This window comes from Hemitrygon akajei, chromosome 7, assembly GCF_048418815.1.
Source record: "Hemitrygon akajei chromosome 7, sHemAka1.3, whole genome shotgun sequence".
Taxonomy (NCBI): Eukaryota; Metazoa; Chordata; class Chondrichthyes; order Myliobatiformes; family Dasyatidae; genus Hemitrygon; species Hemitrygon akajei.
In genome coordinates, this window is record NC_133130.1 from 169,955,617 (window position 1) to 169,979,880 (window position 24,264).

Here is a 24,264-nt window from a genome sequence, read left to right on the forward strand (position 1 = left end):
AAGATGGATAGAAAGAATAAAAGAAATATATAAGGAAGGATGGGAAGAGAAGTAGGGAGGGAAGGAAAGATGGAAGTACAGAAAGATTAGCTTTATTTGCCACTTAACCTCATAACACAGTTAAAGGTGGTACTTTGTGCTGAGAATATGCTGAGGGCAGTCCGCAAGATTCACCATGCTTCTGGCACCAGTGTAGTATGACTACAACTCGGTAAACCCTAATCTGTGCATCTTTGGAATGTGGGAGGAAACCCATGTGGCCACAGGGAGTACATGTACAAATGCCCTAGAGACTGTAGCAAGAATTGAACTCCGATCACTCGCACTGTAAAGTGTTATCCTAGTTGCTGGCTACCGTGCTACCCACTCAACTCAACTCAGCTTTTCTTCCACAGATGTTGCCTGACTTACACCGATCTTCCTTTTCATTATTGAAGTCCAGTTGATCAGTAGTTCAGCCATAAATGTTATAGCCGGCTTTGGCCACTGTACTGTGGCGGGGGGTGATGGTCTTAACGAGGCTACAAAGTGGTTGATCAGACTGTTTGCAATAATGAGGCACCAGTAATGAAGATGGGCTCGCACAGCAACAGGAATCGAACCTGGGCTGTTGGCACTGTATAACGTTACACTAACTGCTGGACCTTGGATCCAATGCCGAGGATTGAGGCCTGAGGGTCGAATCAGAAGTCTGGAAATTGAGGCCCATTGGTCTGAGCTGAGCCTGCAAATCTCTGCGAGTCCAGTGGAGAAGGCATAGCACAAAGCCTACAGGCCCAAGTCCATGTCCACTGGAGATTGGGGGGCTGAGGCCTGTCCTGGGTATAAAGGTCTGTATTTGTAGGTAAAAGGAGGAACAGTGTTGTTTTGTTGCCTGTTGTGTTCTGTTGAGCATTGTGGGCATGCTATGTTGCTGCCAGGATGTGTGGTGACACTTGCTGGCTGCCTCCAGCACATCCTCGGGTGTGATAGTCGTTAACACAAATGATGCATTTCACTGTATATTTCAACGTAAGTACGATAAATAAAGATGAATCTTGAATCTTAACCACTGCATTGCCCCACACTTGTCTAACGAGATGTGTGTCTTTCCGTAGCTACGAGAACTGGTGATCATGTGCATCAACCCCGAGCCTGACCTTCGACCAGATATAAGCTTCATGCACCAAATCGCAAAGCAGATGCACGGGTGGACAGCAAGTACCTGAACAGCCAGCCTTGCAGAGGTCTGCCTGAGAACAATTACAGCATAGCCTTGCCTAAAGTTTGTTTGAAGGAAACAAAATAAACACCAGCGAAGATCTGAAGGGAGAAAAGTGCCGCCAGCGGAATGAGATAGACCCATTTTGGAACTAAATAACACTGTACGGACAGTTAGAATAGATTTTAGCCTCCGTAGAATGGTTAAGTTCGGTTATCTGACCAAATGCTAAAGGAATGATATAGTCTCCGTGCTTCTGTGTTATTTTCAAAATGTATTTAGAGATATGCTTTATAATTTCTTACTCTCATTTCTGTTTATGAAATTTCAAAGCAGTGATGTTAAACAATGTAGAACCATTATGTAAAACAGAATTCAGTACACATTATTATTTTGGACTAACAATTGTCAGTGTGGTAAGACAAGCAAGGAAAGTGGTGAGCTACATGGTTCCCCTAACACACTCTGTAAGAAAAATATTGAAATAGAAATGATAGACTATTCTCAGCAATGTTAGAAAATTAGTCTACATAAGATATTTTTACTAAATAGTTTAGAGAAGGATATCTTTTCAGAGTTATTTAGTGTACTTCCAGGGGAACACAGTGTTGATGTGTATTTGCATGTCAAATACTCCAGTAACGGTACAGTAATGTAATCTTGTTCTATTTTTCCCTTTCTCGCCTTAACCGCAGTTTATCTCGACTTGCTCCATAGTACGGAGTCAAACCACGGTGATATTACATTTTTAACAACGACTGACTCACTGCCTTCTCGCATTTTCGATGTGATCAGTCTTTGACTGAGATTACAGTTGAGTTGGAGGTCTTTATAACCAGGGGAGTGAGTGATAGTGAGAACACTCAGCTGATGCGAAGGCCGAAGACCTTGTGTGCCTTTAATGTGGCCAAAAGATTATCTAGCAAATGATCTCCAAGTGCCAAATATAACTGAGCCTTCCTAATTCATTTCTTCATACATAACTGTAACCATACAAAATTCTTCATCTCATTATAAATCTCCTCATTGAAAATTAATTCAAGGACAGTGAGCAGAAAAGGAGTTATACACTAATTGGCCACTTTATTAGGTACATTTGCTCATTAATGCAAATATCTAATCAGCCAATCATGTGGCAGCAATTCAATATATAAAAGCATGTAAACATGGTCAAGTGGTTCAGTTGTTGTTCAGACCAAACATCAGAATGGGGAAGAAATGTGATTTCAGTGACTTTGACCGTGGAATGATTATCAATGCCAGATGTGACGGTTTTAGCATCTCAGGAATTGCTGTTCTCCTGGGATTTTCACACACAACAGTCTCTGGAGTTTACAGAGAATGGTGTGAAAAAAAAACATCCAGTGAGGAGCAGTTCTGTGGGTGAAAGTGCCTCGTTAATGAGCGAGGTCAGAGGAGGATAGCCAGACTGGATCATGCTGACAGGAAGGCAACAGTAACCCAAATAACCATGTATTACAACAGTGGTGTGCAGAAGAGCATCTCTGAATGTACAACACATCGAACCTTGAAATGGATGGGCTACAGCAGCAGAAGACCACAAACATATACTCTGTGGCTACTTTATTAGGTACAGAAGGTAGCTAATAAAGTGGCCACTGAGTGTATCTCATATGCTTTCTCTCCAAGTCAGACTATTGGCAACAGAAACACTCTTCAGCCCTCAGAACAGTGTCTGTACTTGTCGTGTTTAACCACTGTCACTCACAGACGCAGACTAATCTGTGGTTGTTTTCACATACAATGGATTAAAAACACACACACAAAAAAAATGCATTTGAGTTCTCAGAAGAAACAGTATAATATCTTGGGCATGGCTCAACAGGAAATATTCAGTGAACACAAAGACCCAGAGTGATGTGTCTTAGATGGGCTGGGTTTACAGCATGCAGTAACTGTGATGTTTTCAACACTGTCAATACTGATTAGCCAGGAGCAGTGTGGCCCTTGCAACAATCTGGTCGATTTACCAGCTGTGAATGCCTTGTAAAATGTGAATGTTTTCCAATGTACTGGATTCGTGAAACACACGAAGAAAAAGATATAGTGCTTTAGTGTGACGGACGTTCAGAGGTTTGTTGTATTTCCCTAGACTTCATTCCTGGTACTTGACCTGCCAAGGGATTGTGAGGGAATTGAAGACCACTTGTTAACGGGTAACGCGTGAGAACACACAGGCATAAGGACGAGCTTACATTTTAAAACGGAGTCGTATCTCCAGTCTGTACAGATGGAACCAGTACTCTGATACAATCCTCATGATGAAGCAATCCATTATTTACGTAGACGTTTACTGAATTACACTGTGGACCAAAACTCTGCATTAATTAGTTATGCAGGCTAATATTAGGAACATTGTATACAATGTAGAGTAATGACATATTCACAAATATAGTTGCTTACACTAAAGTGTAAAATTGTTCCTGCATCTATTATTTTAACCGGGTGATGCATGGATTTAAAACTTCATAGTGTTACTCTTATATCAAGCTTGCAAAGTTTTGTAAATCAATCTGCCTACCATTAAAATCAAATGATTTGCAGCATACTAACAGAATAAAAAATAACTACTTAGAGACTTTCTTTGCAACTAAAACTTGCTATTCTATTATTTTCATGCAATTGCTCTTTTACCAAAATTCAGGGTTGTTTCATGTCATTTTCAGTACACAAGTATAAAGGCCCACCATCGGTTGGGGTCAACCATTGATGTTGTGTCCTGGTGGTCTGCATGATACACAAGTACAGTATGGAGAGTGAGCGATAGCCCACGCAGCAGACTCCCCCTCTCCACACAGCTGATGAATCCAAAGGAATGGCAGAGACCAGAGTTTGGTACCAGCAGCTTCACATGTGTTGCCAGTCAGTGTTGAACTCAACCTAGCATGTCTTAGGGACTCCAGCTCCAGGATTTTTCTTTGGAGTTTACTCCTGAAACCTTACCCATGAGTGGGTATAGCCACAAGGCAGCAGAGATTTCAGGCCAGAGCTTTCCTCCCAGATGAGCTGACAACCCCATCTGCCGGAAGCAACTGTTTTACAGGCCCTTGTCTCTTGCCCAGTCAGTAGAAATGGCTCAGTGTTGGTGCGTGGCCTAATGGATAAGGCATCGGACTAGTAACCTGAAGGTCAGTGGTTTGAGCCTCAGCTGAGGCAGCGTGTTTGTGTCCTTGAGCAAGGCACATAACAACACACATCAGTGGCGTGGAGAGGGGAAGGCTTGCAGCTTGGGCAACTGCCGGTCTCCCATACAACCCTGCCCAGGCCTGCGCCCTGGAAACCTTCCAAGGCGCAAATCCATGATCTCACGAGACTAACAGATGCCTATTACTATTAGAAGTGGCTCCACTGGTCTTCATAGCTAAGCCACATGTGAAGGCCAGGAGCTAGATGTGGTCAGAGGCTATTTGAGATGCACGCCATTGGGAAGTTTTAATAGGTAGTGGGAACTTAGCCCCACTACCACTCCCAGCTATAACCTTAAGGAAGTTTAAAAGAAAACAAAATAATTGTTACTCCAGATCAGATACAGCACAAGTCTCAATAATATAAAGAACACAGTAAGAATAAAAACACAATAAATATAAATACATAAGATAGCTTATTTACATAGATTGACTGTATGTCCATAAAGTGACACTAGGTACAGGAGTGTCTGTAGGGTAGGTATTTACGTACTTACTGACCATTAGTCTCCCTCGTTTCCTCCGCACTTCAGGGGTGACTGATAAGAAATGATAAAGTGGTGGTGGTGGGGTGGGTTAGTGGGTGGAGGTGTTGATCAGTCTTACTGCTTGGGGAAAGTAACTGGCTTTGAGTCTGGTGGTCCTAGCGTGGATGCTACATAGCCTCCTCCCTGATGGGAGTAGGACAAACAGTCCATGAACAGGGTGAGTGGGAACCATATTAATTTTAACATATTGACCTTCATAAATTGAAATATTGAATTTAGGATTTGGGATGTTGAAATTGTGTAAGACGATTGGAGCATGCAGTTCCGGTCATTTACCTACAGGAAAGATGTCAGTAAGAATGAAGGAGTATCAAGAAAATTTACAAAGAATTTGCTGGGATTTGAGGACCTGAATTATAGTGAAAAGTGGAATAGAGGTATTTTATTCCCTGGAGTGTAAGAGAATGAGGGGAGATTTGATAGAGGTATATAAAATTATGAGGGATATAGATAGGGTATATGCAAGCAGGCTTTTTCCATCGAGCTTGGGTGCCACTAGAACTAGAGGTCATGGGTTAAGGGTGAAAGGTGAAGTGTTTAAGGGAAACATGAGAGGGAACTACTTCACTCAAGGTGGTGAGGGTGTGGAACAAGCTCCCTGTGAAAGTGCTGAATGCGGATTCAATTGCATTACTTAAGAGATGTTTGTATAAGCACATGGAAGGGAGGGGTACAATCTAGGTGCAGGCTGATGGAACCAGGCAAAGTAATACTTTAGCACGGACTAGATGGGCCAAAGGGCCTGTTTCTGTGCTGTAGTGCTCTGTGACTCAATGAACTCAGAATTGCTCCCGGAAAGATATTCAGAAAATGCATTAAGGATCAAGGAACCAACTTCTTCATCAAGTATATTTACATGTTAGGAATCTGTTGTGGTGTGGACATGCAACAAAATCTAACAACATTCACCGATTATAAAGAATTATATAGAAAAGCTAGAGATTAGAAGACAGATATAGAGTAAAATGTGTATAAATACTAGCATGTATTTACACTGTAAACATTGTAAAATGTGGTTTAAAATGTTTACAGTGTAGTGCAGTGATGGGGTTAACAGATAGAGGGGGTAAGGAGGTGCTAACTAGAATGGTTGATCATATAACTACCTGGGGGAAGAAACCTTTAAAATGGCATGAAGCTTTTGTTTTAATAGCCTACATCACTTTCTAAAAGGCAGTTTTCAGAAAAGTTAGTTTGCTGGGGGGGGTGAATAGTGTCTCCAATTAATTTTTCCTGCCTTCTTCATTGTTCTGGACATATACAAGCCCTGCAGTGAAGATAGACCGCGGCCAAGAACCTTTTCTGCTGACCTATCAGTTTGCTGTAGTTTCTGCATATTGTGAGAGGGTGCTGCACCAAAGCAGACACGGTAGATGTGATATGCATGAAACAGCAGCATGAAGAACTATCCTACAGGTCACAAAACAGAGGTTCTGCTGCATGGGGAATTGTAGGGCAGTAAGGCTTGCTGGTGTAGTATATTAAAGAGGGAATATACAGAGACAGAAAGAAACCATGAGAAATGAGAGTGCAAATAAAGGATCAACAGCAAAAAAAGCAGAGGAAAATGTTCAGAGAAAAGACTGATTTCGTTCAGAGAAAAAAAGTGGTGGTAAGATGAGTAAGAGGATAAGAGGGATAGATCAAATGGATAACCAGACATTTTTCCCAGGGCTGAAATGGCTGCAATGAGGGGACATAATTTTATGGTGATTGAAGGAAAGTATATAGGTAATGTCAGAGGTTAGTGGGTTTTTTTTAAAGACAGTGTTGGGTGTGTGGAATATCTTGCCAGGAGTGGTGGCAGAAGCAGATACATTCGAGAATACATTTAAGAGAATCTTATAAAGGCACAGGGACGATAGAAAAATGGAGGGTTATGTGGGAGGGAAGGGTTAGATTAAGAGGACTGCTCACCATCACAGGCTGATGGGCCTGTACTGATGTTAAATGCATGGTAATCCTCACTGTTGACTGTTTGACTTTGTGAAACCCAGGAAGCACGGACTTAAGTGACTAACAGCAGAGTAAGGGATTGTCGAGAAAGGAGGGCAGCTACAAATAGGGCGCATTTCCCAGAAAAAATAGGATTTAAATAAGAAAATCACTGCAGAATAAGACATTTTAGGAGACCAACTTTATTTGGAAAAAAAAATTGGAACACATCTCCTGCTACTTCAAGGTACATGTAACTATTCGATCTTCTGGACATCCACGTCAGAGTGGGTAAAAAATAAGGACATCAGGTTCTTCAGGAAGTGTCCATTGTATGCACAACTTCCTCCACCATTTCAAGTTCCAGCGGAGTAATCGTCTGCGTTAGGACTCCTGTCACACCCCTCCTGTACTTATAGCTGCCTTGCCTGAAGGGAAATAGAAAATATATTACATACAAAAAATATCTATTACAGAGAAACCAAACTTTCTCAGCATTAGGATCAAAGCAATTATTCCTCTTACTGAGATACCAAAGTTGATTCAACTTTGTAGGGTTTTATTCTGACTTTTGTTTTTATGTTTATTCGTAGCACCAAAGAAAGCATCTTATCCAGATGCACCACAGTTTGGTATGATAACTGCTCTGCCCGTGATCACAAGAAACTGCAGAGAGTTGTGTACACGGCTTAGCGCATCACTGTAACCAATCTCCCCTCCACAGACTCTGTTGACACACTTCACTGCCTCAGTAAAGCAGTCAACATTATCAAAGACCCTACATACATCAGCCATCCTCTCTTCTTCCCTCTCTCATCAGGCAGAAGATACAAAAACCTGAACTTATCCAAGAATAGGAGGCTTCTTACTGAATAATTAGGATTTAATGAGTTTTTGTGTATATAGACTGTTCATCATAAATTCTATTGTATTTATTTTCTGTAAATCCCTGCACGGAAGTTAATCTCAAGGCAGTATATGGTAACATGGGGCCTGTTTGTACGCTCACACTGTGACTGCGTGGATTTCTTCTGGGTGCTCTGGTTTCCCCTCACACGTCAAAGACCTACCGGTTAGTACGTTAACTGGTCATTGTAAATTGTCCTAGGATTAGGTTAGGATTAGATCAGGGGATTGCTGGGTGGTGTGGCTGGAATGGACGGAAGGGCCTATTCTACACTGTATCTCAATAAATAAATAAAATACTTTGATAATTAATTTCTTCTCAAATTTGACTTTAAGAATGCTGGGGGAATATTTTGTTGAGACTAGAAAGAAATGCAGTTAGATCAATGATTTATGTTAAGGAGAGAAAAATACTGGCTGTTAAGTTCCAGATAAACACATACAAACTGCTGAAAGAACTCAGCAGGCCAGGCAGCATCTATGGAGAGGAGTGGAGAGTTGGATGTTTTGGGCTGAGACACTTCATTGGTTCTGTTCTTTCCCAAGGGAATGGGCAGAACTAAGCAACTACTACACCTTCCTCAAAGAGGGTCAAAGGATGTATAAATTGGTGGGTCAAAGGATCAAGAACTAACAGGCCATAGCATTTTTTTTCTTCCTTCCAAGACGGGTGGGAGTGAGAAGGCATTGCAAAGCTAAAACTACAGAAGCAGTCAATGCAATCCTTGAGAAATCTGGATCAGATTTTGCCAATGACACATACATTCAGTGGCCACTTCATTAGGTACACCTGCTCTTTAATGCAAATATCTCACCAGCTAACCATGTGGCAGCAACTCGAGGCATTAAAGCATTGCCGTCATGGTCAAGAGGTTCAACTGTTGTTCAGACCAAACTTCAGAATGGGAAAGAAATGTGAACTAAGTGACTTTTTGACTATGGAATGATGTTGGTCCCAGACGGGGTGGTTTGAATATCTCAGAAACTGCTGATCTGGGATTTTCACACACAACTCACTCTCGAGTTTACAGAGAGTGGTGTGAAAAACAAACAAACAAATAAAAACATCCAGCGAGTGGTAGTTCTGTGGATTAAAGCACTTTGTTAAAGAGAAAGATCAAAGCGGAATGGCCAGCCTGGTTCAAGCTGACAGTAACTCAAAAAAATAGGTGTTATGACAGTGGTGTATAGAAGAGCATTTCTGAAGGCACAACACATCGAACTTTGAAACGGATGGGCTAAAGTCGCAGAAGATCACACCGGCTTCCACTCCTATGTCCACTGCATTAGGTATAATCCTGTACCTAATCAAGTGGCTATTTGTTAAGTAAATCATTCCCATTCACTAACGGTATTAAATCTAGTATCTGCCTATGTGTTAGCTGTTCAAGTAGATACTTAAAATCATATCCTGGCAGAGCAAGGAGCACTGATATCCTGCTAATGTTGCCCCAGAAAATAAATTGCCTGGTCGCTGATCTTGTGCTGTCACAGTGACTATTCTGCTGTGGACAAAGTGTCTGTCATACCTGCCACTTCAGATGCAGAATGTAAAACCAATGTGGTATGCAATGCACAAAGCCTCTGGTAAGACATAAACACAAGAGATCCTGCAGATGGTGGAAATCCAGAGCTACAAATAATACAAGAACTCAGTAGGTCAGGCAGCTTTGCTGGAGAGTAATAACCAGTTGATATTTTGGACCAAGATCATTCATCAGGAACTCGGCCTGAAATGTCGACTCTTTATTCCTTCCCATAGATGCTGTCTGACTGACTGAGTTCCTCCAGCCTTTCGTATGTGCCTCTGGTAGGACAATCTGGCACATTTAGGGAGGAATACTGAGATGATACAACAACATGAATGCAGGAAGAGTAAACCGGTTGTTCCTTAAAATGTGGCAGGACAAATTGAGAAGACTGTTATACTAACTGAGGAGTCTCCAGAAGGAATTGGCCAGATTAGGAGAATAGCAAAGAAGTGCTGGATGGAATATAGTGTAGGTAAGTGTATGATTATGCACTTTAGTAAAGGCAATAAAGGAGTAGACTACTTTCTAAATGGGGAGCAAATTCAGAAATCGAAAGTGCAAAGGGACATGGGAGTCCTAGTGCAAGATTCCCTGAAAGTTAACTTGCTGGTTGAGTCGGTAGTAATGAAGGCAAATGTAATATTAGAATTCATTTCATGAAGACTAGAACATAGAAGTGAGGATGTATTGCTGAGCCTTTATAAGGCATTGGTCAGACTGCTTTTGGAGTATCGTGAGCAGTTTTGGGCCCCTTATTTAAGAAAGGATTTGCTGCCATTGGAGAATCCAAAAGGTTTACAAGAATGAACCTGGAAATGAAATGGTTAACATGTGAGGATAAGAGCCTGTACTCACTTGGAGCTTAGAAGAACGAGGAGGCACCTCATTGAAAATTGAACGGCCTTGATAAAGTGACGTGGAGAGCATGTATCCAATAGTAGGAGAGTTTAGGACCAGAGAGCACAGCTTCAGAATACAAGGACATCACTTTATTGCAGAGATGAGGAAGGATGTTTTTTAGCCAAAGGGTGGCGAATCTGTAGAATCCATTGCCACAGATGGCTGTGGAGGCCAAGATATTGGGTGTATTAAAAGCAAAAGGCCGCCAAACATTGCAGGGAGAAAGCAGGAAAATATGGGTTGAAAGGGATAATGAATCAGCCATGATGAAATAGTGGAGCAGACTTGATGACTTCAAATGTCCTAAATCTGCTTTTACGTGTTATAGTCTTACAAAAGCTTACAGCATCTGTGGCTTAATAATGCAACGGAGGTCCAAAGCAAAGAAATTATTTAAAGAAAAACAATAGAATGCTGGAAGTAATTTCTTTACTTTAGAATGTGAAGCCGGAGAGAAACATTTAATCTTAAGTCTGAAATCTTCAATTAGGACCACAAACAGCTTGGAATTAGCCTTGCTTTAGCAGTAGAGAACAAGGAGGAGTGGAGAGAACAAAGGAAGCCCGTGATCATGAGGGCATGAAGAGGGATCAATGATGCAAGTGGTGACGGTGCCTGCTGAAAGATGGTGAATACTTGCTCCCTGCAGATGATCTGCTTGGAGACAAGTGAAAATAGACGAGAGGAATTCAATTGGCAGTAACAATGCTGGAACTCTGATTCAAGTTGGACAAGCAAAAGCCTGCAGATGCTAGAAACCTGAAATAAATACTTAGCAGGTCAGGCAGCATCTGTGGAGAAAGCAACATTGCAGGTTGAAACATCATTCATCAACTGACCTGCAAACTGGAAGGGCTGGTTTTAACTGGTTTTAAACTCAATGATTATTGTGACTAATACTGTACACCACAATTTATGAGGCTTATCAGATACTTGGAGGTGGAGCTGTGAAGTCTCAGCAGAACAGCAATGGTACTGCTGAGAGAGAAGAGAGGCTAGACTTCCCAAGAGAAAGCTATGAGGAGACTTAAGAGAGATGTTCAACTTATAAGGGTTGAAAGGTTTAAGTAGATGAGGAAAATTCCAGGTGTCAACAGAAAGATAAGGTGATGGAATGGTGAATTCTATGAACAAGTTACAAAGAAAGAAAATCATACTGCAGCTATATAAAACATTGGTCCAGCCACAATACTGCTCACCCTATTACAGGAAGGATATGATCGCTTTGGAAAGGGTGCACACAAGGTTCACTGGGGCATTGTCTGGATTAGAGAGCGTGAGCTATAAGGAGAGACCCGACAGAGGTTTACAAAATTATGAGGGGCATAAGTAGGGCAGATAGCAAAGAATCTCTTTTTCCAGGATATAAATGTCAAATATATTTAGAGGATGAAAGGTGACTTGACAGAGGTATACAAGATGAGAAGAGGCATAGATTGAATGGATAGCTGGAGACTTTTTCCTAGGGTGGAAATGGCTAACAGGGGGGCATCATTTTAAGGCAATTGGAGGAAAGCATAGGGGAGGGGATGCCAGAGGTAAGAGAGTGGTGGGTGCGTGGAACATGCTGCCAGAGGATGTGGTAGAGGCAGGTACCTTAGGGACTTAAAAGAAATTCTTAGATAGAGTTGTGCATAATAGGAAAATGGAGGTCTACATAAGAGGGAAGGGTTAGATTGATTTTAGAGTAGATTAAAAGGTCAGCACACTAACAAAGGGCATGCACTGTGTGGTAATATTCTGTGTTCTCAAGGACATGCATTTAAGGCAAGAAGAGGAAAGTTTAAAGGAGATGTGTTGGCCAAGTTTTGCTTCTACACAGAGAATGGTGGGTGCCTGGAACAGGCTGCTAGAGGTAATTAGAAGCAGGTACAACAGTGGTATTTAAGGTGCTTTTAGACACATGAGTATGTAGGGAATGGGATCATGTGCAGGCAGAAGTATATCAGTTTAATTCAGCATCATGTTCGATACAGACCTCGTGGGTCGCAAGGCCCGTTCCTGTGCTGTACCACTCTACTCTCACTGGTCACTTTATTAGGTACACCTGTTCATTAATGCAAGTATCTCATCAGCCAATCATGTGGTGGCAGCACAACGTATAAAGGCATGCAGTCACAGTCAAGAGCTTCAGTTGTTGTTCAGACCAGACATCAGAATAGGGAAGAAGTGTGATCTAAATTACTTTGACCGTGGAATGATTGTTGTTGCCAGAGAGAGTGGCTTGAGTATCTCAGAAACTGTTGATCTCCAGGGATTTTCACGCACAATGGTGCAAAAAAGCAAAAACAAAAATCCAGCAGTTCTGTGGGTGAAAATACTTTGTTAATAAAAGGTCAGAGGAAAATGGTCAAACTGATTCAAGCTGACAGGAAGGCAACAGTATCTCAAATAACTACAAGTTACAACAATGGCATGCAGAAGAGCATCTCTGAACATGCAACAGCAGTAGAAGACCATGAATGTACTCCCAGTGGCCAATTTATTTGGTACAGGGGGTACCTAATAAAGTCGCCACTGAATGTATATTTCAAGTTCTATGTGCAAAGCTGAACACGCGCTTACCTCACGCCCTTTTTATTAGCAATACTATGTGGTCTTAGATAGTCCAACTTATTCTTCGTTATCACACACAGATCAATGTTACTGCCAGACCCGAGGTCATTGAAAATTCCCGCAGCGATGGCATCACGGACAAGCTGTTTAGCCTCTTCTTCCTAATGGAAAAGTTTTGGGGATAATCACACTGAGTTAAAGTTATTTGAAACCAGTTAAGAATGAAAATTGTGTGCACACAGCATTGGATTATAAACTCTGACAGGAAAATTGTTTCTTTTCAAAGACCCACTTCTTGCAGAAACTTGTCTCCAGGACAACATCCCATGCACCATTAATCTTCAGGCCATGTCACTCAGGGACTTCTGCTAATATTATTTTGTTTTTCTGTTTATTTATTTATTGAGATACAGCACAGAATGGGGCCTTCTGGCCCTTTAAGCTGCGCTGCCCAACGACCCTCGCCTAATCACGGGACAATTTACAATGGACTGTGGGAGGAAATCAGACACCCGGAGGAAACCCACGTGCTCACAGGAAGAACATACAAACTCCTTACAGGCAGCTGCAGGAATTGAACTAGGGTCGCTGGTTCTGTAAAGCATTGTGCAAACCACTATACTACCACTCCACCTCATAACCTGTGACTGTAACTATATGTGCTGTGTGTGACTATATGTAGTGTATTTTGCACCTTTGCCCCGGAGGAACGCCGTTCCATTTAGCTACATACATGTGTATGGTTAAATGACAATTAAACTTGCACTTGAATTTGCAGAGAGCAGCTATTTGCAATTTAGCAATGAACAGTATTTTAAGATTATTTTGTTAAACTTTTACTCCATTTCTACACTCTTCACCTTGCCTGGATTAATGAGCAACACAATAAAGCAGCAACAGCCCCCTCTACTGGGATAACTTAGAAACAAGCTTTTACACACACACACACACACACACACACACACACACACACACACACACACACACACACACACACTCACACACACACACACACTCACACACACACACACACTCTCACACACACACACTCACACACACACTCACACACACACACACACACTCACTCACACACTCACACACACTCTCACACACACACACTCACACACACACTCACACACACACACACACACACACACACACACACACACTCACACACACACACACACACACACACACACACACACACACACACACACACACACACACACACACACACTGAAATTCATTGCAATTTTAAACTAATTGATTTTTTCCCCTCTGGAGCTTTAAACCAATTGTGAATTCCACCCCCCCCTTTTTTTTCTAAAGTAAAGTCAGCATGTGACACATGGATTTTAGGAAGGGGAAATCAAGGGAACACACATCAGTACTCATCAAGGGTTAACCAGTGGAAAAGGATGCGCAATTTCAAGTTCCTGGGTGTCAATATCTTTGAAGATCTATCCTCAACCCAACATATCGATACAATTATGAAGAAGGCATGACTGGGGCTACATTTCCTGAGGGGTTTGAGGAGATTTGGTATGTCTAACAAATTTCTATAGATGTATTGTAGAACCAACTCAAAGAGCTCATCATTTTTGCTCTTTTTTTCACTACTTATTCAATTTATTTTACATATATAAATTCTTATTGTATTTGATTGTATATTTTATGCATTGCACCATAGGCTGCTGCAAAACAACAATTTCCACAACATATACGTCAGTGATAATAAACCTGGAAAGGGTCCACTTTTTGGAAACACTATGATTGAAATTTTAATTTAGAAATACAGTAAATTAGATGTAATGTACCAATATGCCCATAAGCCATAACTTACTAGACATATTCCAGGACATTTAATTTAACTATCATTCCTCATTTTGACAAATTCCTGGTGGATGTTTACCAATGTTTCCATTCGATCACAGTCTTTCTGAGTTTTTAAATATAATTCTCTGATTTGTGTTTGGTTTTCAGGAACTAAATGAATAAATTACAGCTTGGGGCATTGGAGTTCGGAGTTCAAGTGTGATGCCGTCTGTAAGAAGCTTCCTGTGTGCATGTGGGTTTCCTCCCACAGATATATAGGTTAGTAGGTTAATTGGTCATTATAAAATTGTCCTGTGATAAGGTTAGGGTTAAATAGGCGGGTTGCTGGGCAGTGCAGCTTCTTACACCTGTTCTGTGCTGTACCTCTATATAAAAATATACTTTTTAAAAACTTGTTTTACCTCAAACCCACTACATCCCTGTTAGACTATTAACAGCCTGTACCAAGAGTGGGCATAATTTCAGAGTTCACTCACTGACACAGAGCTTACCTGTTCCTCTGTGCAGATGAGTGTGAAGAAAGTCATAAAACATTCCCAACACCTATCAACCCAGTCCCTCTGCATTACATGCCTGTTATTAATACATATTCATATTCCACACGATTAGCCAAGACTTTCATCTACAAGTGATTGTTTTGGGGGCATTCAAAGTCATTTAAATTATTCACAGAAAAGGCTGCAGGAACTCAGCAAGTCAAGACTGGAAAGGAAAGGGGAATTCACCAGAATAAAAAAGGTAGGGGGAGGGGTAAGAGGACAGCTAGAAGGTGATAGGTGAAACCAGGTGGGTAGGAAAGGTAAAGGACTGGCAGGAAGGAATCTAATAGGAGAGGAGAGTGGCTGGGAGAAGGGAAGACGGAGGTTGAGGGGGGTTGTGATAGACGGGTGAGGAGAAGAAATAAGACGCCAGAACGGGGAATAGAATAAGTCAGGAGGAAAAGAAATTAACAGAAGGAGAAATCAATGTTTATGCCATCAGGTTGACGGCTACCTAGACGGAATATGAGGTGGTGTTCCTCCAGCCTGAGAGTGGCAGGCCATGGACTGACATGTCAGCATGTGAATAAGGATAGGAGTTAAAGTGGTTAGCCAATGGGAAATCCTGCTTTTTGCAGATGAAGCCGATCTCAGACCACTTCCCATCCACTTGGCTTCACTACCACCTTCTAGCTAGTCCTCCATCCTCTTTCCCCCATCTTTTTATTCTGACATCTTCCCCCTTCTTTTCCAGTCCTGAAGAAGGGTCTCAGCCTGAAATGATTTCCACAGACACTATCTGACCTGCTGAGTTCCTCCAGCATTTTGTGTGTGTTGCTCTGGATTTCCAGCATCTGCAAAATCTCTTGTGTTTGAATTATTCAGCCTCCTGTTTGGCAGCTTTATTTGTTTTTTTATCTCTTTCTATCACAGTTTTTTCTTCCTAAACAAATGAAAAATGCATCATACAGCACACGATGAGGGGCTCAGCTCAAATTTAACAAACTGAAGTCCACAAAGCTCGTCCACGAAGAGGCCCACCTCCGCAGAAGATACTAGGAAGAAAGATGCAAGACATCGTGACCACAAGCTGTCGGGACATGCTTGCATTCTTCAGAAAAAAGAAGCCCAGTGATTATGAAGAAAATTGATTAGGATAGATTACTGACTGATGAAAGATTCAAATGCAGGGGAAGGAAAATAAGGAATTAAACAGCAGGAAAGAGAATTACCTTCAGCTGAACACATGGGATCAATATATCAACTCATTATTTCTTCCTCCAGATCACTTGCTGTAAGCTGTATAGTGTTAATATTGCTGCTGCAATCTTCATCAATGGCTTTCTCAGTAGAAAAACTCTCTTTCACACACACTCCATTGCATACACAACTTTACAGTTTGCCAATCTATACTAGTGTTTGATGGCTCTGGGTCTGTACTAGCTGAAGCCTAAAAGAATGGGGGGGGGGGCAATTGCATTGAAACCTATCGAATAAAGAAATTCCTCCTCATCTCCGTTCTAATAACACTATACTAACCGCTACGCTACTGAGCTGCGCTTATGCCATTGAACTAAATCTGACTGGCAGTGGTTGGTGCCGGAAGGCAATTGTGCTAACCACTGGACTACCATGTTGCCCTTACTCGAGGCAGTGCCATCCCCACGAGCTCAAGCGCTTTACCTTAGAGGAGCCTGAATGAAAAGATGTGCTGTAGCACAAGTCATCTGTGACAGGCCGCCTTTACAGCACTATCTGCTCACTTCCATCAGACCATCACAGAATGTGTCCCTGGGCTCTCGTGTGCAGCTCGATTTACTGCCAGATGACAAATGAGCCGCACTTGCGAGAAGAGCGGAGAGGTCTGCACCAGTCATGTTACGGTCACCTCGGCAGCATCCCAGAGCACGGCGAGCCAAAGCAATAGCAAAAGTCATTACACTGACCACTAATAGCCATTTTCAGAAAGTACCAAAGGAATTAACACCCTGTGTGATAAATAAAAATCTCAGCATGTACTGCAAATCAACAACAGTGTTTGATAAAATATTTATAACACTGCCAATCTGGTGCATTTAGAACTAGCAGGCTTTCTGAGCGTTGCTATCCTCGAAGATGATTTAAACATTGCTGCAATAGTGAACTGCATGTAGCTGTTGTTGCTGGTCATGCAATCTGAGATTATACAAATGAGCTTCTGACAGCTGAATACTGCCTGCAGACTCATTATCTGAAGGACTGAGCACCGACACGAACTGGAGCCCATCAAGAGTAGATACTGTGCTGGTCCTTTAACGGGTAGTGGGGGGTGGAACTACGTTGTCAGGAACTCGAAGCCAGCTAGCTATAGATTTGCATGTACAAACAACAATCGTTCCAGAGCATCAGGAATTTCAAACAATCACTAAGCTGAGAATTTTGCCACACAACTATTTTTTTTCCTCATCATAGAAAAAGAGAGCATTATTTTAAAATGTATTCACAGAAGGGGAAAAAACAACAATAAATTTATGCTGCTGCCTGCAAATCCCCAAATGCTTGGTTTGTCATAAAATAATGCCCAGCTGGGAAGAAATTCCTGGACACTTCCACGTTAAGTGTTACTTTTGATCTACATTATAAACAATTTTAACATACTTCTAAAAAAATATCTAATTCAAGAATGTTCAATTGAAAATTACAAATTATTAAATTGAAATATATCTTTTAAAATATGATTTCTGTGACTCATTTATTCACTGAAATGAATCAGCCTTGCATCCATTTTCTGGCTTTCATAAAATAGTAAAAGGCGGTTTATCAGCACCAGATCTACAGATCTACAAAATCTCCATTCTAAACCATGGCTTGGGTTAATTCTCCCTTGACTAGATATCTAACAAAGCACATTGCTATTTTTCTTCCACTTTTCCTACTATTATAGTGAATACTACAGATACAAAAGAACAAAAATATTTTAAAAGACTCTGCAAGCCAGGCAGCATCTTATAAAAAGGAGAATGTGACATTTTAGGTACCCTAGGGGTACGCATCTGATGTCAAGTTTTGTTGTCATCCGTACTCCCATTCTTCATAGACTCTGGGAGGAAAAACAGTAGAGAGAATGGTAATGATTTTATGTACTTTAAACCAAGTCACACCCTCTTCCAAGAGGACTGCAACCTTGTCATGGTTTGGAGGCTTGCGTGCCCCAATGAGCCGGAGAGCCACGTTGGCTGGAGTCAGGGCTTTGTGCTTTGGCTCTTGGTAGGGTCACCCATGCTAAGCAGGTCAAAGGGTAGAGGCCAGACGTGGTCCACCGGTCTTCCAGGTTCAGGGGTTCAGCTCAGGTCTAACAACCTTAACTGGTAGACCAAAACTGTTATGGAAACACAATGAAGAATCCTTCCGCATCTGAGCGCAACAGTATTCCTGAGTTTCCACCCGGAACTTGCATGACTGACTGTAGTGAAAACCCGAGAAGAAGCTACTGACAAGATGAAGGAAGCCCTGAACACCGCCAGAGATGGAGGACCTTCATTGCTGCCAATGGCGTAATGGGCAGTAAGTAAGTAATTATGCAAACCGTGTTGATGCCAAGTTTTTAATCTTACAAGTTGAAAAGTAGATACATCTTCATGGATCAGATTAAACCACTGGAGGCTATAGTGTTACAGCTCTTCATCTCTCTCACATTAATGTATGGCTGTTTTCCATCATATTTAACAAAATCTATTCTCTAGAGCTGTTTTGTGATCAGTAATATTTCATTTTTAAAGAACCGTGAATTATAGTTTATTTTTCACATCAATTAAGTGACTAAAACAGTGGTGCCTTTTAGTGCAATTAATATATATTAACTGCTAAAGCAGTTCTTACAGCTTTTGTGATTATTTTGTAAGTGCCCATGATGACTACATTTATACATATTACAGAAATTTGTACAGTCTATGTAACATTAATCAAAAGACTTATAGTTAGTTACAGGAATAATAAAAATCAGGAATATCTAGATGGAGGCAAGTATTTAAAATACAGTGGAGTCCGATTAATTGGAACACATTGGGACCAGTACATTTGTGTACTACTAAGCGGCTGCTCCAATTAGACAAAGTTTCATGGAACTAGTTAAAAATACCATTTAACTGAGTAACAAATTATGTATTTAAACGAAATACTGAACAAATTAGAACATTACCAATGCTACTCCAGTACTACAAAACTGTGTATTAGTTCGTAATAGTTTTTACCTGAGGAATTCATCCAGTATACGCTGTTGTGTTCTTCTGATTGATCAAAATTATTAAAATCGGCATAGTGCCTAATCGTGTTGATTTTTTTTGCCAACTAAAAGTTTCGTAAACCACTGCTTTTTGAACACAAACTACTGCTATTTTAAAACTGGTTGCTCTAAGCACGGTGTAGCATCTAACAAGCACACAAGTGCATGAACCTGACGTTAGTTAGAAACTGTTCAACTAAAGCTTCCTGTCCCAATTAAGCAGCATGATATCCCAAATAAATGAAGGAAATTCTAGTTATTTTCCCGATTAGTCTTTGTTTTTTTTAAAAAAAGAGTTGACCCAAATAAGCAGCTGCCCTGATTAACCGACGGCCCAATTAACTGGAATCCACTATACTACTGCATTTATCCAGAAAAGTGCATCCGAATGTCAAACCAAATTGCTTTCCACTGTTAGCTTTGGTTACTGGAAAGAAAAGTCAAATGTGATTACAAATTTAAGCAAAATGTCTTTTGCCCATTGACCTAACTGATCTTAGATTAGCCACGTTATTTTTAATGCAAATTTAACATCTGCTGCCTCTGGAGCATTAGGATCAGTTCAAGATACGTCTGACCAGTTTAAATGAATTCATTAGCCGTTTCACCTTCAAACAAAGATGGGTTTACAATCATATCGATGGATGTTTAAAATTATTAATTCATCATTAACAATCAGAGGAGTGAAAAATGCAGTTTATGCCAAGATAAAATACAATCCAGGCTAATATTATAATTTAAGTCAGAGAAGTGCATGCACACAAGGATAAACAAAAGTAATGTATTCTATAATCCAGCTCTGTTTGCCATAATTCAATAAAATATCATCTTTAAGTATCCCTTTGGGAAGGACAATATATTCATACGTCTTTTTAGGAAATGGCACTTTGCTTCCTCCATGTACTGCAGTGTAATTGTCCGAACAGACAGGACAAGAGACTTACAGTCACGGAAATAATGACACAATAATCCAAGACTCATGACTTTTTTTAAACTGCTTTGTCAGAGTATTCACTGAGACACTAATAGTCTTGCTTTATCTCCATTGCCTGCTGTCTTGATCCGGTAAGCAAACCTCACAGCAAGTGGTCACCTACCCGTGGAGTCATTAAAACTTAAAATGTCAGCTGGTGGTACTAGCCTGCGGACTTCCACACCTGAGCCCTGTGGCAGGCGGTTCGGATTACTGTCAGTAACACACACCGAATTCATATGCAGCTCGTCATTACGCTCCGCTTTTCCCATCTGACAGATGTGGACTAAATGAGATTGATTAAACTGGGTGCACTTTTGCAGGATAAAGTTTCCGGGTTCACAGCAAAACTGTTTATTTTTAATGCCTGCCCAATGCATGCATATTATGATGACATGAAGGTTTAATTTATGGAGCCCCACTCCACACATCTGTACCTCACCTCAAACTACTTTCCATTGTGACGTTAGTGGCATTGTCCGAATATAACTGTTAGTAAACGTGGCAGAAAGCAGACTGTCTTCAAATAAGGGACGTTATTTAGCGTACAAAAGCAAACATCTTTGCGGCCTCCACTGTAGACATTTAGGTTAAAAGAGCAGTAATCCTGCAATAGCCAAGTCTAGAAATCCCCACACACAATACACAGCCTAATGAACAACAGTATTTCTGGCAGAACAGATCTTGCCTTCCTTTGCCTGTGCATAGATAAGTGTTTTTTCATTATCACTTACTCTTATTTAACCAAATTTAGCAGCTTTAGAATACAAAAAAAGGAAAATTTAAATATTGCACAAAACATCAATAGTTTTCTATTGGTTTCAGTTTTAAATATACTGAACTAAAGGCTACTTCGTTAAAAATTTCCAGAAATTTACAACTCTGGAGGAGAGTAAACCCCACTCAGTTTGTTCCTAGACAATCATTTTCCAAGAATTATTTATTTTACTTTATTTAGAGATGCAGTGCAGAATAGGACCTTCTGGCCCTTCGAGCCGCTTGGTTCAGTGACCCCTGATTTAACACTAAACTAATCACAGGACGATTTACAATGACAAATTAACCTAGCAGCCGGTATGCGTTTGAACTGTGGGAGGAAATCGGAGGACCAGGAGAAATCTCATGTATTCCACAGAAAGGACATGCAGTCTCCTTACAGATGACATCAGAATTGAGCTCTGAACTCTGACGCCCCGAGTTGTAAACGGGTCGCACCCTTATCCCACTTCTCCTGACAAGTTTAGGTTTCCAGTCCCTTTCCAAACCCTGCATGTGGCAAATTATTTCAATCATTCTTCTAAACTCAAGAATAGACAGATCTTCCTTAATCTCTAATAATCCGCACATCTCAGAAATCAGATCTAGTAAATCTTCACCACACACCCACTCAAGGCAAAAATAGCATTCCTTTGGTAGACAGACATTATAAAGATTTATTTCCAAGCTCAAGTTTGAAGGATTTTTCAGGACAGTGAAATGGAGAGCTGTGTAGGAGCAACAAGTTAGATTGATCTTGGTTAAAAGGTCGGCACAACATGGTGGGCCAAAGGGCTGTAGTGTTTTATGTTCTATATTCCATATTTGCTTTCTTAACCTGGTGTTCCATGTTTGACTACAGGAGGTTTGACTAAAGAGCTGGCATTTTATCAGTGCTGATGAAGTCTCATTCCAAAACATCAGCTCTTTATTCCTCTCCACAGACGCTGCCTGACCTGCTGAGTTCCTCCAGTATCTTGTGGTGTTACTCGGGTTAGTAGGTGAATTAGTCACATGGGTGTAATTGAACCCGGGTCGCTAGAGCTATTATGGAGTTACTCTATCTGCTACACTAGCAGGATGCCCATAATTTTATAAACCTGTCACAGCTGCTACACTACATAGACCTCTAGTGGACCCTACCCAGTCATTGCTCACCACTATTACTGGGCTGTAGTTAGCTCTTCAGCCTAATCTCATTTACCCAGCAAGTCTAACTGAGGTTTAGACAGAATTCTAATCAATCTGCGGTCTAAATGAATGTTGGGGTATATGGTAAAATATACATACTTTAGTGATAAATTTCCTTGATTTTGACAATTTTATCCATGCTTTGTGGTTAAAACATGGGAAGTTTTTAAAGGAGAAATAAAATGGAATGTTATTCAGAGCTCTCAAACACTCGTTGGACCATAAGACCGTAAAACATAGGAGCTAATTAGGCCATTCAGCCAACTAAATCTACTCTGTCATTCCATCATAGCTGATTTATTATCCCTTTCAACCCCATTTTTCTGCCTCCCCCCCCAAATAATCTTTGACACCCTGACTAATCAAGAACCCATCAATTTCTGCTTTAAATATATTCAAAGACTTGGCCTCAACCGATGTCTACAGCAATGAATTCCACAGATTCACCACCCTCTGGCTAAAGAAACTCCTCAACATTTCTGTTCTAAAGGGACGCCCTGTTATTTTGAGGCTTTGCTCTCTGGTCCTAGACTCACTGCACTATAGGAAATATCCTCCTCTTGTCCACTCTATCAAGGCCTTTCAGTATTCAATAGGTTTCAGTAAGATCCCCCTACACCCCCAATTCTTCTGTGGACTGGATTTAAAATTATATCTGTGATCTGAATGAATGTTAAGGTATATGGTAACATATACATACTTTGATAATAAATTTCCTTGATTTTGACAATTTTATCCAGTCTAATTCTATTTCCTCCTGCTCTCACAACAAGATATGATTACGGTAAATATTCTCTTCAGGTCACCTCGCTTAACTCCAGAGATTAAATAGCAGGAAGGGTCAATTATTTTATATCAGGTTTGCCTGGCTCAAAGAAGATGACTAAGAGTGACAAAAATGTATAAAATAACAAGACAAAAAGATAAATCAGAAATGCATTATGAGAACTTTGCCCAAAACAATGCAGTGGTAATTGTTAGAAACTACAGAGTTTACTGATCTGATCAATATTTTTTTTATTGTGTAACATGAGGTAAAAAGTACTGTTACGAGACAGCAGCACTGGGGTTATGAAAGGGACAGTGAGAATGTTTCATTCCTAAGTAACCCAGCCGTCTCATATAAATTGTTTTTTAAAAAAAGCATAAAATCAACATTTTATAAACTGTTGGGCCATCAAAGCACAACAATCTGCACATTAAATGGCTGTTGTAGGAGCTGCATGAGCTGAAACACTTTCCCACTTTAGTTGTTTAAAGTGGATCCATAGCTGCCCAGATGACAAATTAATATCATTCTACAGTCGTTGTTTGGTGCTTGGCATCACCGCACTGAAGCCTATGGGCCCATCAGGGCTGAAACTGCTCAGATCTTCGGCAATCCATAAGTGTCCCTCTAGAGGCCAGTACTTGCATCAGTATGAAATATGATCTCATAAATCAGCCCGCAGAAGTGGCACTTGCGCACATCACCATCTATCTCACCACTCCTCTCTGAAGGGTCTTGGGTAGAGCTTATCTTTCAGGAGCGCGACAAGGGACCAGACAATCAAGTAGCTGGCATTGACAAAGCATGTGCAGCTTACATCTGAAGACTACAACTTGGAGGCTGTGTTTAAAAAAAACAGATCCTGCTGGTGCTGCCTTGCCTTGGGCACCAGCAGAATCGGTGGTGGCACGTCTTCAAAAGGCACAGCGACTGAGTGCACGCAACCCGCAGAAACACAGGAAGCTTCCAGCCTCTGCTTCTTGAACTGGAGAACGTTCAAAGCCCAGAAATGTAACTGCAGGGCTCAACAGCTGCCATCACAAACTCGGGATGGCTCCAGTTTTGAGTAGTACTCAAGATTCATGCAAAAGAATATTTCAAGTTGCCATTATTGCCTGTCATGGGTTTATAAATATTGCTCACTATCTGGCGCGTAGAGCTTCTCATGGGACTCTAGTATGTGACAACATAGGAGAATGAAAAATACATGCATGT

At 41.0% G+C, this 24,264-nt stretch overlaps 2 protein-coding genes across 8 annotated transcripts in view; one reads left to right on the top strand and one right to left on the bottom strand.

The window, feature by feature from the left end:
* Positions 1 to 3,800, top strand: part of LOC140731168 (serine/threonine-protein kinase Nek6-like) — a 164,436-nt gene extending 160,636 nt beyond the window's left edge. For all 7 annotated transcript variants that reach the window (XM_073052578.1, XM_073052582.1, XM_073052583.1 and 4 more), the window contains one exon: positions 1,098 to 3,800. In XM_073052578.1, the coding sequence (XP_072908679.1) occupies positions 1,098 to 1,208 (111 nt within the window). In that variant the 3' untranslated portion in view covers positions 1,209 to 3,800. The remainder of the gene's footprint in view (positions 1 to 1,097) is intronic.
* Positions 3,801 to 7,077: 3,277 nt separating this feature from the next.
* Positions 7,078 to 24,264, bottom strand: part of psmb7 (proteasome 20S subunit beta 7) — a 76,922-nt gene continuing 59,735 nt past the window's right edge. The window contains exons 7-8 of the mRNA XM_073052576.1: positions 12,794 to 12,945; positions 7,078 to 7,318 (exon numbers count right to left, since the gene is read on the bottom strand). Of these exons, the coding sequence (XP_072908677.1) occupies positions 7,207 to 7,318; positions 12,794 to 12,945 (264 nt within the window). The 3' untranslated portion in view covers positions 7,078 to 7,206. The remainder of the gene's footprint in view (positions 7,319 to 12,793; positions 12,946 to 24,264) is intronic.